This window comes from Hypomesus transpacificus, chromosome 21 (genome assembly GCF_021917145.1).
Source record: "Hypomesus transpacificus isolate Combined female chromosome 21, fHypTra1, whole genome shotgun sequence".
Lineage (NCBI taxonomy): Eukaryota > Metazoa > Chordata > Actinopteri > Osmeriformes > Osmeridae > Hypomesus > Hypomesus transpacificus.
The window spans coordinates 4,506,805-4,521,896 of record NC_061080.1 but is presented as its reverse complement, the minus strand read 5'-3'; the positions used below and the strand labels follow the sequence as shown (position 1 = coordinate 4,521,896).

Here is a 15,092-nt window from a genome sequence, read left to right as displayed (position 1 = left end):
TACAACGTTTCTTTGAAATATTGTGAGACATTCATTTATCACAATATCTGCAATAAACATTAATGGTCTATGTTCTTCGAATGTTTGCAAGTTTCTATTTCTAAATTAGCCACACTTATCACATTGTGCTAATGGACACATTACTACTCTTATGATGAAAAGCGTCAAAGTATGTTATGCGGTGATGTAGGCCTACATTGAGGTGCAGACTCTGCTATGGATATGAGTACAATTCCCCCGTTGTAGCTGTAAGTCGTTGCTCATCAGTGCTGGTGTGTACCGTAAAGCTGCTGTTTCGGCTCCCCCAATCATAGCAGTCTGTGGATAGACTATAAACGTATAGCATTTGTTACGAGTAACCCATTAAAGCCTTACATTTTAGCGAAATTTTGGAAACAACCACCCACCAGATTCCTAACCTGCTAATAATTAAATGTTGGTCAATTGATCAACATTACTGTAGCCTTGAGAGAATGTTTTGGCATGTCACTTACGTGGCTGTATTGTTCTGAGGAGGGATGCTCCAAGCCAGGTCATCGTCACTGTCATACCGCCGAGGGTTGTCAAAGAAATAGCCTCTTGATGAGAGCACATGGTTTGGGATCACGGATCCGCTCTGAAAAACATCCTTTATGATTAGTGAAAGTAGATCCGTCCCCTGCTTCATACATGGTAATACACAACAGCAAAAAGTTCAGACCCTCTCAAGACACATCCAGACAGCAACCCACAAAAGCTCACCCTGTCCTGTGGTGGCCGGCGGACCCTAAAGAAGTACACCACTAGGGAGGTGGGCAGCAACTCCCAGACGAATAGAATCACCCCAAACACGATGTAGCCCGCGTCTCCCAAAGAAGATCGCAAGTCCGCCTGGACAGAGGTTTGTAAATTAATCCAATTCATTCTGAGACTTACTTAAGAATTATAGCATGAATGATATTTGGCATGGAATCACGATTGTTTTCTAAATACATGTGTCTATCCATTTATAAACATTTATGCCACTGTTACCTGGTCAGAAACGTTGTACCAATCGTAGTCAAAGGAGTTGATGGTTTCGATGTCTGTCAGAGCTAGCACTACTAAATTGTAACAAGCGCGAGAAGCATACAACAGAACCACCATCACGCCAATCAAAGTTACCTGGCACACAGACGTCCCCTATAACCCAAAAGAATAGGGATGTTGGAATTACCAGGCTACAGGACGTTGTAAAATTGGCATTGATTTTTATCAATTTCCAATAGGCTACACCATAAACGACTTGCTTAGAAACGAATAGCTTGTTGTTATACATAGAAAAGCAGTTTCTTCTTTTTGGAATAAAGTAAGCATGGGCTCTTACCTTAGACTCTAGATAAATACTGGCAAGAGACATCTTAGCCACCTTGTAGAGGCAAACGGACAGAGAGATGGCGCAAAGCACAAAGAGCGTGTCATTGATGGTAACTCGCACCAGGACAATGGTCTTGACCTCGGTGGCAGTTATTTTGACCAATAGGGCACATGCCAAGTTCACCACCAGGAAGAGGAGACTGACACTTAGAAAGACCAGGTAGAGTGGGAGCCTATGGGAAGAAACAGGAAGAGAGGTGAGTCAAAAAAAGAGTTGTTGGCTAGTGCGAAATTATACTATTTTAATTATGCTTTCCAGAAAAGGATTGTACACAATGAAATGATTTTTTAAAATAATTTTGCATCCTCAAAATCCGGATTTCTTAGATTTATAGGACATTAGGGTATGTGGTGATCCAGACTTTGAGGTTAAGGACTGTTCAATAATATTCTGGAGTCATCTTACCTGTACTTCAAAAGGGAAGGAGTATACTTGGACTTGGCCTTGAAGTAGACCTGATGGGTTCAAAGAAAGAACAATGTACACCTTGTACATAGAAAGCAGTCTTTCTCAAGAAAGATGAGCATGCCACCCTTTCCCCCAGCTTCCATACAAAACAACAACAAATGCAACATTGCTGATCTGATATCCAAGTTAATACATTGATTCTGATGACAGATTTGTCGACTGATCTGATACTATAAAACTCCTATAAAAAATTTAAGATAAGATTTGTATTAGTACTTGCTGATCCCCAAAACAACCCTACTCTAATGTCAAAGGAATCTGACATTGAGTTAACCATCAATGTTTTTAATCACAGAAGCCAAATTTAGCTTGTAGATGTAGCATTCCCTTGCTACACGACCACTCAAAGCTGGACACTGTGTTGAGTGTGTCCTTAAATCTGATACAGTATTAATTCAGGCTTGATGGAGAGTCTCTCTAATGTCTGCCCATATTTTACGAGGCAAGGATCTCATCTTTATGTAGTCGTCACCTGAAGTCCACTTTATCAATTTATAATGTCAAAAATGGTTTTCTTATTGCTCAATGAGGCATCTGTGCTACGCCACTGAATAATGGAACTGCTTAATCTATCCCCTGCTATGTCTCCTTGCCACCCCGCATTTCCATAACATTGCCTTTTTCATCCCTCCCCTAAACCGCACCTCCATCAGCCTACGCATGCACACACTTTTACACAATCCTCCCACATTCACAGGCTGGCTGGAGAACATCTATTTTTGAATAGTTAAAAGCACCATAGCTTAATTTGGAGCCCAATTGACCAAGAAGAACCACATCAATGCCAATTTGGTCCTTTGAGGCCCTCCTCAAGGACATTCTTTTTTCCCAAATGTATACCTTAATATGACCACTTAACATATTATCTCTCCCTCTTTTCACACACAAAACCCATTCCCTTTCTCTCTGTCTCATACACACCCCTATTCCACAACCCCTCACCTGGGCACAGTAGAGGTTCATGAGGCTAAGTGTGAAGAACTGCAGACAGACAGGAAAGCAGTAGAGCAGCCAGAAGGCAAAGGGCCCCAGCGCGTTAGCGGTTACACAATCGCGGAAGTAAAAAGAGAAGAGGACAGCGCGCAGTGCTGCCCACAGCAGACACAGGAAGAGGAAGGCTGTCTGGTAGCTGAATCGCTTGTGGCGGTAGCGCAGGACCAGCCAGAGTTGGGCATAGATAAAGGCGAAGAGAAGGGAGTAGAAGATGGTGTAGGCCACAGTGAGGCCCAGCTTCACGTACGGGGGGATGGCCGGCGTGATGGTCGGAGACGGTGGCAGCATGGAGCCGTTACCGGCTGCAGATGTCCCCAGCTCACGTTGCTCCTCTATCAGGGATCCTTCCATCGCTCCTCCATTCATCTCTCTGGTCCCCAGTGAGAGACAAAAGAGTATTCACCACGCTCTCTTTTTCAAGCAATGCTGTATTGTAAAGTCTATGTGTAGGATCAAATGTATATGTAAAATTGACACATTCTTTTCATCGAGTCTTGCTTTAGAAACACAGGAGAAAGAGATTGGGAGGAAAGGAGAATGAGGAAGGGACACTCCCCTCTTTTTGCCGGTGCCTCTTGGAGAATGGTTGGAAGCTGTGATCACCTGACCAATTCAGACCCCCTTATTGGCTGAGGGCTTGGCAGGAGGCTGTGATGCCTATGAAGAGGATGGAGGGGAGAGGAGAGGAGGAGGGAGGTGTTGAACAAATGGATCGAGCCAGAAAGAGAGAAAGGGAAAGAGAAAGGTGCACATTGACAGTACTTCAATACACGTACTGGGAGACCTCTTCTCTGCTCCCATCCTCTTGCGTCAGTGATGGTATCACATGCAAAGAGCAGATTGTCATGAAGTCTACCCTCCCCTGCTTTCCATTCGGCTGTTATTCCTTAATTTATTTCTATACATTACATAAGGAGAGTTAAAGCACTGTGCCAAACCTTTTGAGTGTAATTACAGAATAATCTGTAGAGCAGTGTAACATAATTTGTGTGGATATAGGCTTACCTTAAAGAATGGGTCTCTGAGTTTTTGTCAGTTCAGCTTTGATGTACATGCGCATCTGTTCATTAATATGTACAGTACATTGTCATAGATTTGGATTATATACATCAATATACAATTACATGTTCAGTATGGTAAACTCATTCTCAACTCATTCAACTCGTTTTATGTCAGACGCATTTATTCATGGTGGTACAATAGCTGAATGAAAAAAAGGGCTGAAATGTGGTGGAGAATGCAATTCAGAGAATCTTTACATGAACTACAAAAGTAAAGCAAATAATTGTGTAAAATGTGGGGTTATTACTGGTGTTTTACATCAAATGGAATGAATTATCAGTGTTTGCCCGAGATTGCATGATGCATCTAGGGTGTGAAACTCATGAAATAGTCTATACTCTTACATTCACATGGACTTTATTGCCACCTGGTGGACTATACATTAGTAGAGGTACCATGTTCAAATATTTCTTATATAGTAGCAGATGAGAATGGATAACACCGCCTGGTAATACCTGGTATATTTTATCCTATCAATGACATATCAGAAAGACAGGTACGGTTGAAAAAAAGTACTAGATCTATAAATGAGTTAAAGTTCAAACATGTTTTACTATGGTATCTGTGTCAATGCTCAAATGTATTATAAAAGGCCCCACATATACAAACATGTTTTCCCCGTTTCACAAAATAGCTTTGTGTGTGGGGTTTAAAGTCACTAAATTCCATGTCTTTGTGAACCTGTACCCGTACTTATTTAGCAAGGCCACCTTCCAAGAATGTATTGGAAAGGGTCTGGGGTTTATTATATGTGTCACCAGGTGAATAACCAACATTACTACTTAAATATCTGCTGCATTGTGACAGTGTTATCATTCATACAAATTTTACTACAACAAAATTAAGTCTCTGATTAACTATATATTATAGTTATAGTTAGTATATATTAACGATATTTTCCTAAGGCTGATCAGATCCTTGTCCTTTCCTAGTTTTTTGGTATAATTTTATAGACTGATGGGAGCCACAATAAATTATTTTTTGTTTTTCTACAATTAATTTAATCATGAGATAACCTTTCACTGACTTTTTTTGCTATTGGGATTCCATAAAATGACAAGTATCCGTGCTGATAATTAGTGTCATAGACCAAGGTGAAACCTTTTTACTTAAAGCGTAAACAGCATCACAGACTAGCTCCTAAATGTCTGCTTCTGACTTCAGGCTTTTCCCCCAATGATTTGATTGTCCAAATCAACATTTGCTCCATGCTATGGTGAGTTTTAGACAATTGCTTTACTGATATTATTTATTTATTTTAATGCTTGGATGTCATACTTGCATAATAGCTGCAAATCCATCAAAATCCCAATTTTTTATTCTGATAAAAATGCTTTAAATTAACAGCAACACCTTCAGGGCAAGAGAGGAAAGGGGAAGTTTATGTGAAGTGGTAGTGGAGGATGGGGGCCAGAGGAGGGGGATCCTGCTGTCCTCCTTAGGGCAGGATCTCATACATCAATTTATCATACTTCATTTTTTCCATGCTTATCAGTTATTGGCTAAAACACATTACATGATGCTCCAAGGGCGGACGTCCTCCCTAACCAATCAACAACTAGAATACAATATTGACACCGAGTTGGTCCAATTATCATTTCCAAATTTGATCTGTCAGTCGGCAGTGCTTTTATACTTGTTGATCTATCATCTCGAACATCACTTACTCAGGTTAGGTGTGCAGAATAAGTCACCATGGCGATGTACCCCTATAAAAAGTGGACCACTGTTGTGACACCGCAATAAGAGAAACGTAATACAATTAATGCTACAGATGTTTTTGTTTGCTGCTAACTACTTTTGTACATTTTCAGGTGAACGCGGCTCACCATCACTGAACATGTCATGGATGGATGACATAAAAAAATGTCTTGTTTTGACTGTCATACAGTCTGACATGACTGACAATTGAGATCCTACAGTGTGACATGGTTTGCAGCGAGGATCATGTTCGCCAAGTCTGACAGGCAACAGTTGCAAAGGACTATTAAAAACCGCACAGTGTGCACCCGTTTTAAGATGTCTGCTTCCCAAGCTGAACATCTTCTTGTCATATTCCAGAAGGTTTGCATTGGCATTCTTATTCATTGACTGTTGTTTCCCTTTTGATGAACAAATGATGGTGTTTGTTTTTGTTGTCTTTGGGTACAACCATGATTAAGCCATTGCTTCTACACTACACAATGCTCTCTCCCACCTGGACAAAAGGAACACATATTTGAGAATGTCGTTTGTAGACTAAAGCTCAGCATTCAACGGCATAGTACCCTTGATGTGAAACTCCAGGTTTTGGGCTTTAAAAATACTCACTGTAAGTTGATAAGAGTGTCTGCTAAATGACTAAATGTAAAGCTAATTAGGGTTAGGGGGGTCAGACCCCCCCAAACCCCCCCATAATTCGCACCCTGTCTGCAGGGGATCTTACGATTGGCCTTACAGTTTTTCACAATTGCTAAAACACTAAACCCCATTCTCTGAATCAAATGTTCAGTGAACTAAACCAATTTGTCAAATCAGACACTCTTTTGGCAAAATTCTAAACACATTATCATTCACTAAACACATTTTGCACTGTGATGCACTTGTGCTGCAAAATGGTAAACACAGTTGTCAAACAGTAAACACAACTACAGCACAGTTGTCATCTGTAAAACACAGTGACTCAAAATCATTCACACTTGTTTCTAATAATGGTTTGGGAGAATGTCAGCTTTCACTGTGGTGTCCGTGTACGAGAATAGTTCAACATCAACCAGCATTTTTTACTGTAAATGTATGCCTTTCACTATACAGCCCTTTTCTCAACCCAATTCAAGATTTTTTCTCTGCATGGCGGTCAAAGGTCTATGACTGAAACAAATATACCAGGGTAAATTTCCTACAGGAAAATCAAATGTACTGTATTTGTATAGCCCTTTTTACAAGCAATGTCACGGAGGGCTTCACATATGCCCATAGAACCGCCCCTCTCCTTTATTGCTACAGTAAATTAATTTACTGTGTAAACATAAACAAATTCTTCTTTACATGTAACTACATGCCCTGGATGCTGTTCTCAATTTTTTGTTTTTGTTTGTTTTTGTGTTGTGTCTAATAATTGCTCCATAGTGTTTGTATATTGATTGGTTGTGTTTATGATCTGAAAGCATAGTTTGATTTTGAGCACATGGTTTAGGAACGAGTGTTTGATTTTGCCAGAAGAGTCAGAAGGTTTGGAAATTTAGTTTGAATTAGTGGTGGGCCGTTATCAGCGTTAACGCACTGCGTTACCGTAAGACTCTTATTGGGCGATAAAAAAAATATCGCCGTTAATCTATTCTCAGAGTTGGGTTGGGAGCTGGGTATGGCAGGCCGTTTTAACATTTATTTCTATAAACGTACTAGTCACTATTTTAAAGTTACTAGTACTTATTCTTTAGTTACTAGTAACTAATCCAATAGTTACTAGTATCTATTCCCGTTTTACTAGTAACTTTCATTAGATACTAGTAACTATTCTTTAGTTACTAGTAACTAATCCAATAGTTACTAGTATCTATTCCCCTTTTACTAGTAAGTTTTCATTAGATACTAGTACCTATTTTTTAGTTACTAGTAACTAATCCAATAGTTACTAGTATCTATTCCCGTTTTACTAGTAACAAATTGGACAATTTTACAATTGTATCCTATGGGGCTCTGCTTTACAGATATCTACTATTTGTGTCCAACTAGTATCTATTCAAATAGTTACTAGTATCTATTCCAGTTTTATTAGTAACTATTCATTAGATACTAGTAACTATTCTTTAGTTACTAGTAACTAATCCAATAGTTACTAGTATCTATTCCTGTTTTACTAGTAACTTTCATTAGATACTAGTACCTATTCTTTAGTTACTAGTAACTAATCCAATAGTTACTAGTATCTATTCCCGTTTTACTGGTAACATTTTACATTTTACTATCAAGTAGTCATTTTTACTCGTCATAAGCAATGACGAGTAAAAACGCATTTGTTACTAGTAAGAATTGTATTAGTTACTAGTAACTAAAGAATAGTTACTAGTATCTAATGAAAGTTACTAGTAAAACGGGAATAGATACTAGTAACTATTCTTTAGTTACTAGTAACTATTCCAACAAGAGATATCCCGAAACCAATAAGTACTAGTAACTATTGCCAACAAGATATCTAGTTAACATGCAAATTAGCTTTAGAAGATATCTAGTTAACATGCAAATTAGCTTTAGAAGATATCTAGTTAACATGCAAATTGGCTTTAGAAGATATCTAGTTCACATGCAAATTAGCTGCCGAAGACCACACCTCACAGAAGACAGCACTACAGTGAACATATCGACGCGAATTTATTTCAGAAATGGCACACACGTGTTATTGAACAAATTCCAACAAGGCAACATACGCCACGCACTATTGATTAATCACTGGTGAATTTAGGAAGACTCGAAGGCATTTTATCGATGGAGACATTGGAAGAACTTGTTGCTAGTCTTTCAGAACTCGAGCTCTGATCACCACGCACTCGATGTCAATAAGAGAGCACAGCGAAGACGCCTTCTCAGACCCTCGTATGCCATCAGGTAACTTTTGGATTTCGCTTTTAGAATAACATTACTCATACAATGGTAATATGGTTAGCCAAATATACCTGATCCCCGTAGGTTATATTCCTTAAACTAGCTTGCTAGCTGGCGAGCGCTTATGTTATCTACCTAGAATACCAGGGCTTAGCTTAGACTTATTAAAATGTCTAGCCACTGGGTGACCAAAGGCAGGCAAGGGGAACTCATATTAATGTTAAATAACCTCATAAAGTGACATTTGTATGCCTTAAGACCTTAACAAAACAATCACCATGGCAACTACTACACAATGGAACTTGCATTTACCTTAGCTTAGTTCTAACAATAAGGGCCAATATATGGTTATGGTGTTGCATGACAAGTTATTGGCTATCCAATCAGAATATGCAAAATGTGTGTCATTAAACAGTTTGTGATGGATCCCTTACCTGTGTTGCAGCTGGCTAGGGCACACTCTTTTAAACTTGTGTCCTGTCGCTCCCCACTGTCCTATCTGAGGCAAAGGCTACTATTTGACTGTAGTTCCAAATTTGTGTCCTGTTTTTCATTACTGCAGATACATGGATGACCTCGGCAAAGCAGGACGACTGACATTATCCACCTCTGCTGCTCACCAGGCTGCTGCGCTGCTTTTTGAAAATGGCGTGGGCACAGAATTGGACATGGAAGCTGGGCAGTGCTCTGTGCCGTCACAGTCAACCAACACAGCATACAAAGTAAACTTGTTACACTTCACGTGTGAGGAGTGAAGTGTGGAGAGGGTGGCGGGACTTCCGCTTCCTGGGGGTCCACATACAGGACAGCCCATCCTGGAGTGTGAACACCTCTGAGCTGCTGAAAAAGGCCCAGCAGAGACTGTACTTCCTGAGAACACTCAGGAGGAATAACATCACACAAAGACTGCTGGGGTCCTTCTACCGAGCCTCCATTGAAAGCATCCTCACAAATTGCATATGCATTTGGTATACCAGCTGTACAGTGGCTCAGAGGAAAATGCTCCAGAGGGTCATCAACACCGCGCAAGATTGTTGGCTGCCCTTTCCCCGCACTGGAAGACCTACACAGATCCTGTTGTCTCAAAAATGCCCAGAACATCATAAAAGACACACCCCTGGGCACTCCCTGTTTGAAATGTTGCCTTCAGGTAGACCATACAGATCAATCAAGGCAAGGACAAACAGACTAAAACACAGTTTCTATCGAACTGCAATCACCACTGTTAATGCTGCCAAAACATAATGTGCACAATGTCATGTTATGTATTATGTAATGACTGTGTGTGGTTGTTCACAGTACTGTCTTAGGTATATTTATTCTTATTTGTTTGAGTAATTTTAGCACTTTAGCAATTGTATCCTTTTTATTGAAATTGAGACACCAGAGAAAGAAGACAATATATCTTAATGATTATTTGTATTTTCCCATGGGACCAGTGTGGTATCATCCCTGTATAATTAATATATCTCATATGTATTTTGTCCAAGAATAACTGGTGGAAGTTATGGTTCAATGGCAAAATTTACAAGCCAGAAGTATCAGCATTACAACAAGCTGGATGATTATCAATGACATTTTCTGTCTTGAGTACATTTTAATTGAATAGCTATTTCTTGATGCTATATATGAAGGCTAAGAGAATTCATCATGAATTGTGTTGCCGATGATGATGTCTGCAGCTCCCATACCACACTGATGCAACCAGTCAGTATGCTCTCTATAGTGCATCTGTAGAAGTTAGTGAGGATGACTGAGTCCATGCTGAACTTCTTCAGTCTCCACAGAAAGAAGAGGCGTTTACGGGCCGCTTTGACCACCTTGTCAGTGTGAACAGACCAGGTGAGATCATTGCTGATTGTAAGGATGAGATCTCTGTCTCCAAGCAAGCCGGAAGGAGGCACGACACTTAGAAAAAGGTTGACTCGGTTTTATTAGTAACAACGTCAGATCATGCCATCAGTCCATGACAGAGGGATAGCATGAGAGAGAAACAAGTCTCTCAGAGGTCCATTATATACATGAGCTGGCCCATACAGATATAGTAACCACCAAAATATGCCCTTAAACAGTACACATTTCACAACTTAATGCACAGGAGAAATAGCACACAGGTGATGCGTCATAACTCATTGTTTGTACTTTTCTCAAAGGTTAAACAGAGCACATTCCCTAATCTATATGGATATTGTCAAAGGCCCACTGCGTGACCTCTTGACCACAGCAAGAGACAACCTCACATATGTATAGAAAATCTTCAGATCACTGATGTTCACCCCGAGGAACTTGAAGCAGCTGACCTTCTCCACTTCGGATCCCTTGATGTGTAGGGGTGCATGCTCTTCTTCCTGCCGCCTCCTATAGTTGCTGACGTTGAGAGAGAGGTTATTGTCCTAACACCATGATTTCAGGTCATCAACCTCCTCTCTGTAGGCTGACACTGTCAGAGATGAGGCCCACGATGGTTGTGTCGTCAGCAAACTTAACAAGGAGGTTGGGGCTGTGCGTTGCCGCACAATCGTGAGTGAACAAGGTTAAGCACACAGCCCTGGGGGGTGCCTGTGTTGGTGATTAGTGTGGATTAAGTGCATTCACCGATTCTCACCACCTGTGGCTTCCCCGTCAAGAAGTTGAAGATCCACTTGCAGAGGGAGGTGCTTAGTCCAAGGTCCACAAACTTGGAGACAAGTCTGGAGGGGATAATGGTGTTGAATGCTGAGCTGTAGTCAATGAACAGCATCCTCACATACGTATTCCCTTTGTCCAGGTGGGAGAGAGCGGTGTGCATTGTCAGAGCGATGGCATCGTCTGTAGACCTGTTGGACCGGTATGCAAACGGCATTGGGTCCAGGGTGGGGGGCAGCGAGGAGCAGAGGAATGATTTGACTAGCCGCTCGAAGCACTTCATGATGACAGAGGTCAGTGCTATCGGGCAATAGTGGTTCATACATGTGACCTTGGTGTTCTTGGGCACAGGGATAATGGTGGTCATCTTGAAGCAGGTGGGGGGTACAGACAGGCTGAGGGAGAGGTGGAAGACGTCACTGAAGACCCCTGCTAGCTGGTCAGCACAGCCCAAGGGCCCTACCTGATACACCGTCTGGGCCAGGAGCCTTGCGAGGGTTGATCTGCGCTGCCTCACCTCAGCTGCAGTTAGTGTAGGATAATGTAGGAAATATGTGTTGGGCTGGTTGACCTCTCAGACTGTCTGCCTGAGAGAAATGGACACACTAGTATCATGTTGTACCAGTGTAGGTGTGGAATACTAGGGACTTGTGTCTATGAGACCAAATGGCCATGTCTCCAGCTACATCCAGCACTGCGTTGATGACGTTGTCCCCAAGAAGGTTGTCCGGTCTTTCCCAAATCAGAAGCCCTGGGTTGATGCCGCGGTCCGGGCCAAGCTGAGAGCCCGTACTGTCGCCTTTAATTCTGGGGACCCTGATGAGTACAGGAAGGCCAGATACGACCTTCTGAAGGCCATCAAAGCAGCGAAAAGGGCTTACAGGACCAAGGTGGAGTCCAGCTACCATGGCTCTGACCCCAGGCGCATGTGGAGTGGACTTAAAGCCATTACAGACTACAAAGGGAGAGGCTACAATGAGACCCAGTCCTCTGTCCTACTGCCAGACGAGCTGAACTCCTTCTACGCTCGCTTTGAGAGGGACAGTGACCCCCCTGCAGTGGAGTTACCTGAAGGCCAAGCCAGTGGTGTGCCTACACTAACTGTAGCCGAGGTGAGGCTGTGCTTTAAGAAGATCAACCCTCGCAAGGCACCAGGCCCAGACGGCATATCAGGTAGGGCCCTTAGGGGCTGCGCTGACCAGCTGGCAGGGGTCTTCAGTGACATCTTCGACCTCTCCCTTAACCTCTCTGTACTCCCCACCTGCTTCAAGAGGACCACCATCATCCCTGTGCCCAAGAACACCAAGGTCACATGTCTGAACGACTATCGCCCAATAGCACTGACCTCTGTCATCATGAAGTGCTTCGAGCGGCTAGTCAAATCATTCATCTGCTCCTCGCTGCCCCCCACACTGGACCCTATGCAGTTTGCATACCGGTCCAATAGGTCTACAGACGATGCCATCGCTCTGACTATGCACACCACTCTCTCCCACCTGGACAAGGGGAATACATATGTGAGGATGCTGTTCATTGACTACAGCTCTGCATTCAACACCATCATCCCCTCCAGACTGGTCTCCAAGCTTGTGGACCTGGGAATAAGCACCTCCCTCTGCAAGTGGATCTTCCACTTCCTGACGGGGAGGCCACAGGTGGTGAGAATCGGTGACCACACCTCATCTGTACTGATCACCAACACAGGCACCCCCCAGGGCTGTGTGCTCAGCCCTCTCCTGTTCTCCTTGTTCACCCACGATTGTGCGGCCACACACAGCTCCAACCTCCTCGTTAAGTTTGCTGACGACACAACCATCGTGGGCCTCATCTCTGACAGTGACGAGTCAGCCTACAGAGAGGAGGTTGACACCCTGACATCATGGTGTCAGGACAACAACCTCTCTCTTAACATCAGCAAGACCAAGGAGATGATTGTGGACTATCGGAGGCGGCAGGAGGAGGAGCATGCACCCCTATTCATCAATGGATCGGAAGTGGAGAAGGTCAGCTGCTTCAAGTTCCTCGGGGTGAACATCAGCAATGACCTCACCTGGTCTGTTCACACGGACAAGGTGGTCAAAGCGGCCCGTAAGCGCCTCTTCTTCCTGAGGAGACTGAAGAAGTTTGGTATGGACTCAGTCATCCTTACTAACTTTTACAGATGCACTATAGAGAGCATTCTGACTGGTTGTATCACAGTGTGGTATGGGAGCTGCACAGACCGGGACCGCAAGGCCCTACGAAGTGTGGTCCGTTCTGCTGAGTTCATCATTGGCAGGAAGCTCCCAGCCCTACAGGACACTTACCACACACGTTGCCTAAGGAAAGCCAGCAGGATTCCCACCTGTTCCTGACTGTTCCCACCCATCCTTCAGTCTCTTTACCCCGTTGCCTCCTGGCAGGCGTTAACGCAGCATCCGGTCGCGCACACGCAAACTGGACAACAGTTTCTACCCAAGGGTCATCAGGCTTCTCAATGGACACTGATATGGACATTTTACTGCACACGAGTCACTTATACACTGTCACTTTCAGCTACTGGTTGCTCTTTCAGTAACATTGCACTACTGTACCTCGCCACCAGGCCCCTGTTTGGTCATTGACATAGTCACTGATCTGCAAATTTGCACTACTGCACTGTACTCCACTTAGGTTAGATTAGGTTATAGGGTTGTAACAGATTTTTTTTTTTTTGTGTATTAGGGTTAGTATAGCGTACTATTTATTGTTATCTGTAATTTAGGAAGTTTTAGTGTTAGGGTTAGTTTAGTCGTTATTTATTGCTATCTGTATATTTAGGAAGTTCACTTATCTAAGCTCAGCATAGATGTAAATTTGTTCTGTGTACTTATATGTTATGCCAGGTGCTTGCGTTGTCTTGTCTTAAGAATTTCAGTGCCCAGTCTAACCTTGTGTTGTTCTGTGCACCTGACAAATAAAAGACTTGAACTTGAACCATTGTTCTGATGTTTTAGGCTCAGCCAGAATTGATCATTATGTTGTTCTGGGGATTTCAAGTATGGTAGTTTTATTGATCATCTCATGTATAAATTGTCCCCTAACAAACACTACTGGGTCCATTAATAAAAATCTCCATGTAACTACAGTCTACAGCATTTACCTTGGGCCAGGCTGTGCCCCCAAAACAATTGCATACCATACAAATGAATAGAATAGATCTTTATTGTCATTGTCACAGGTACAAAAAAATTTAAGTGCTTCCAGTCAGTGGATCATTCATTGACTTAAAAATCTGTAAAAAGGATAAAATTACTAAAGTGCTAAAATTTACTCAAATAAATATACCTAAGACTGTACCGTAAACAACCACACACAGTCATTACATAATACATAACATTGTGCACATCATGTTTTGCCAGCAGCAACAGTGGTTATTGCAGTTGGATAGACACTGTTTTAGTCTGTTTGTCCTTGCCTTGATTGATCTGTATCATCTGCCTGAAGGAAACATTTCAAACAGGGAGTGCCCAGGAGTGTTAAGTGTCTTTTTTGATGTTCTGGGCATTTTTGAGACAACAGGATCTGTGTAGGTCTTCCAGAGGTACTAGTATCTAATGAAAAGTTACTAGTAAAACGGGAATAGATTCTAGTAACTATTTGGATTAGTTACTAGTAACTAAAGAATAAGTACTAGTAACTTTAAAATAGTGACTAGTACGTTTATAGAAATAAATGTTAAAACAGCGTCTTCTGTGAGGTGTGCTCTTCAGCAGCTAATTAGCATGTTAACTAGATATCTTCAAAAGCGAACTTGCATGTTAACTAGATATCTTCAGAAGCTCATTTGCATGTTAACTAGATATCTTCAGGATTTAATTTGCATGTTAACTAGATATCTTGTTGGCAATTGTTACTAGTACTTATTGGTTTTGGGATATGTCGGAATAGTTACTAGTAACTAAAAAATAGGTACTAGTATTTAATGAAAACTTACTAGTAAAACGGG

General features: G+C 42.1%; 1 protein-coding gene across 1 annotated transcript; it reads right to left on the bottom strand.

The window, feature by feature from the left end:
* Positions 1-91: 91 nt before the first annotated feature.
* LOC124483532 (G protein-coupled receptor 137Ba-like) lies at positions 92-4,090 on the bottom strand. The gene is made up of 7 exons (XM_047044024.1): positions 2,807-4,090; positions 1,802-1,851; positions 1,346-1,568; positions 1,012-1,161; positions 742-870; positions 495-616; positions 92-329 (listed from the first exon to the last, which is right to left on the bottom strand). Exons 1-7 carry the CDS (start codon positions 3,221-3,223, stop codon positions 215-217), a joined length of 1,206 nt encoding a protein of 401 aa, XP_046899980.1. The 5' UTR covers positions 3,224-4,090; the 3' UTR covers positions 92-214.
* Positions 4,091-15,092: the final 11,002 nt, after the last annotated feature.

Bases quoted from the DNA above. Each gene is read 5' to 3' on its own strand.
- LOC124483532 (XM_047044024.1), bottom strand. From the start codon at position 3,223: ATGAATGGAGGAGCGATGGAAGGATCCCTGATAGAGGAGCAACGTGAG. The intron at 1,569-1,801 runs GTAAGATGACTC...TTCTTCCCATAG, and splicing joins CCTTCCCTTTTGAAGTACAG to GCTCCCACTCTACCTGGTCT. The intron at 1,162-1,345 runs GTAAGAGCCCAT...TTTGGGTTATAG, and splicing joins GTATTTATCTAGAGTCTAAG to GGGACGTCTGTGTGCCAGGT.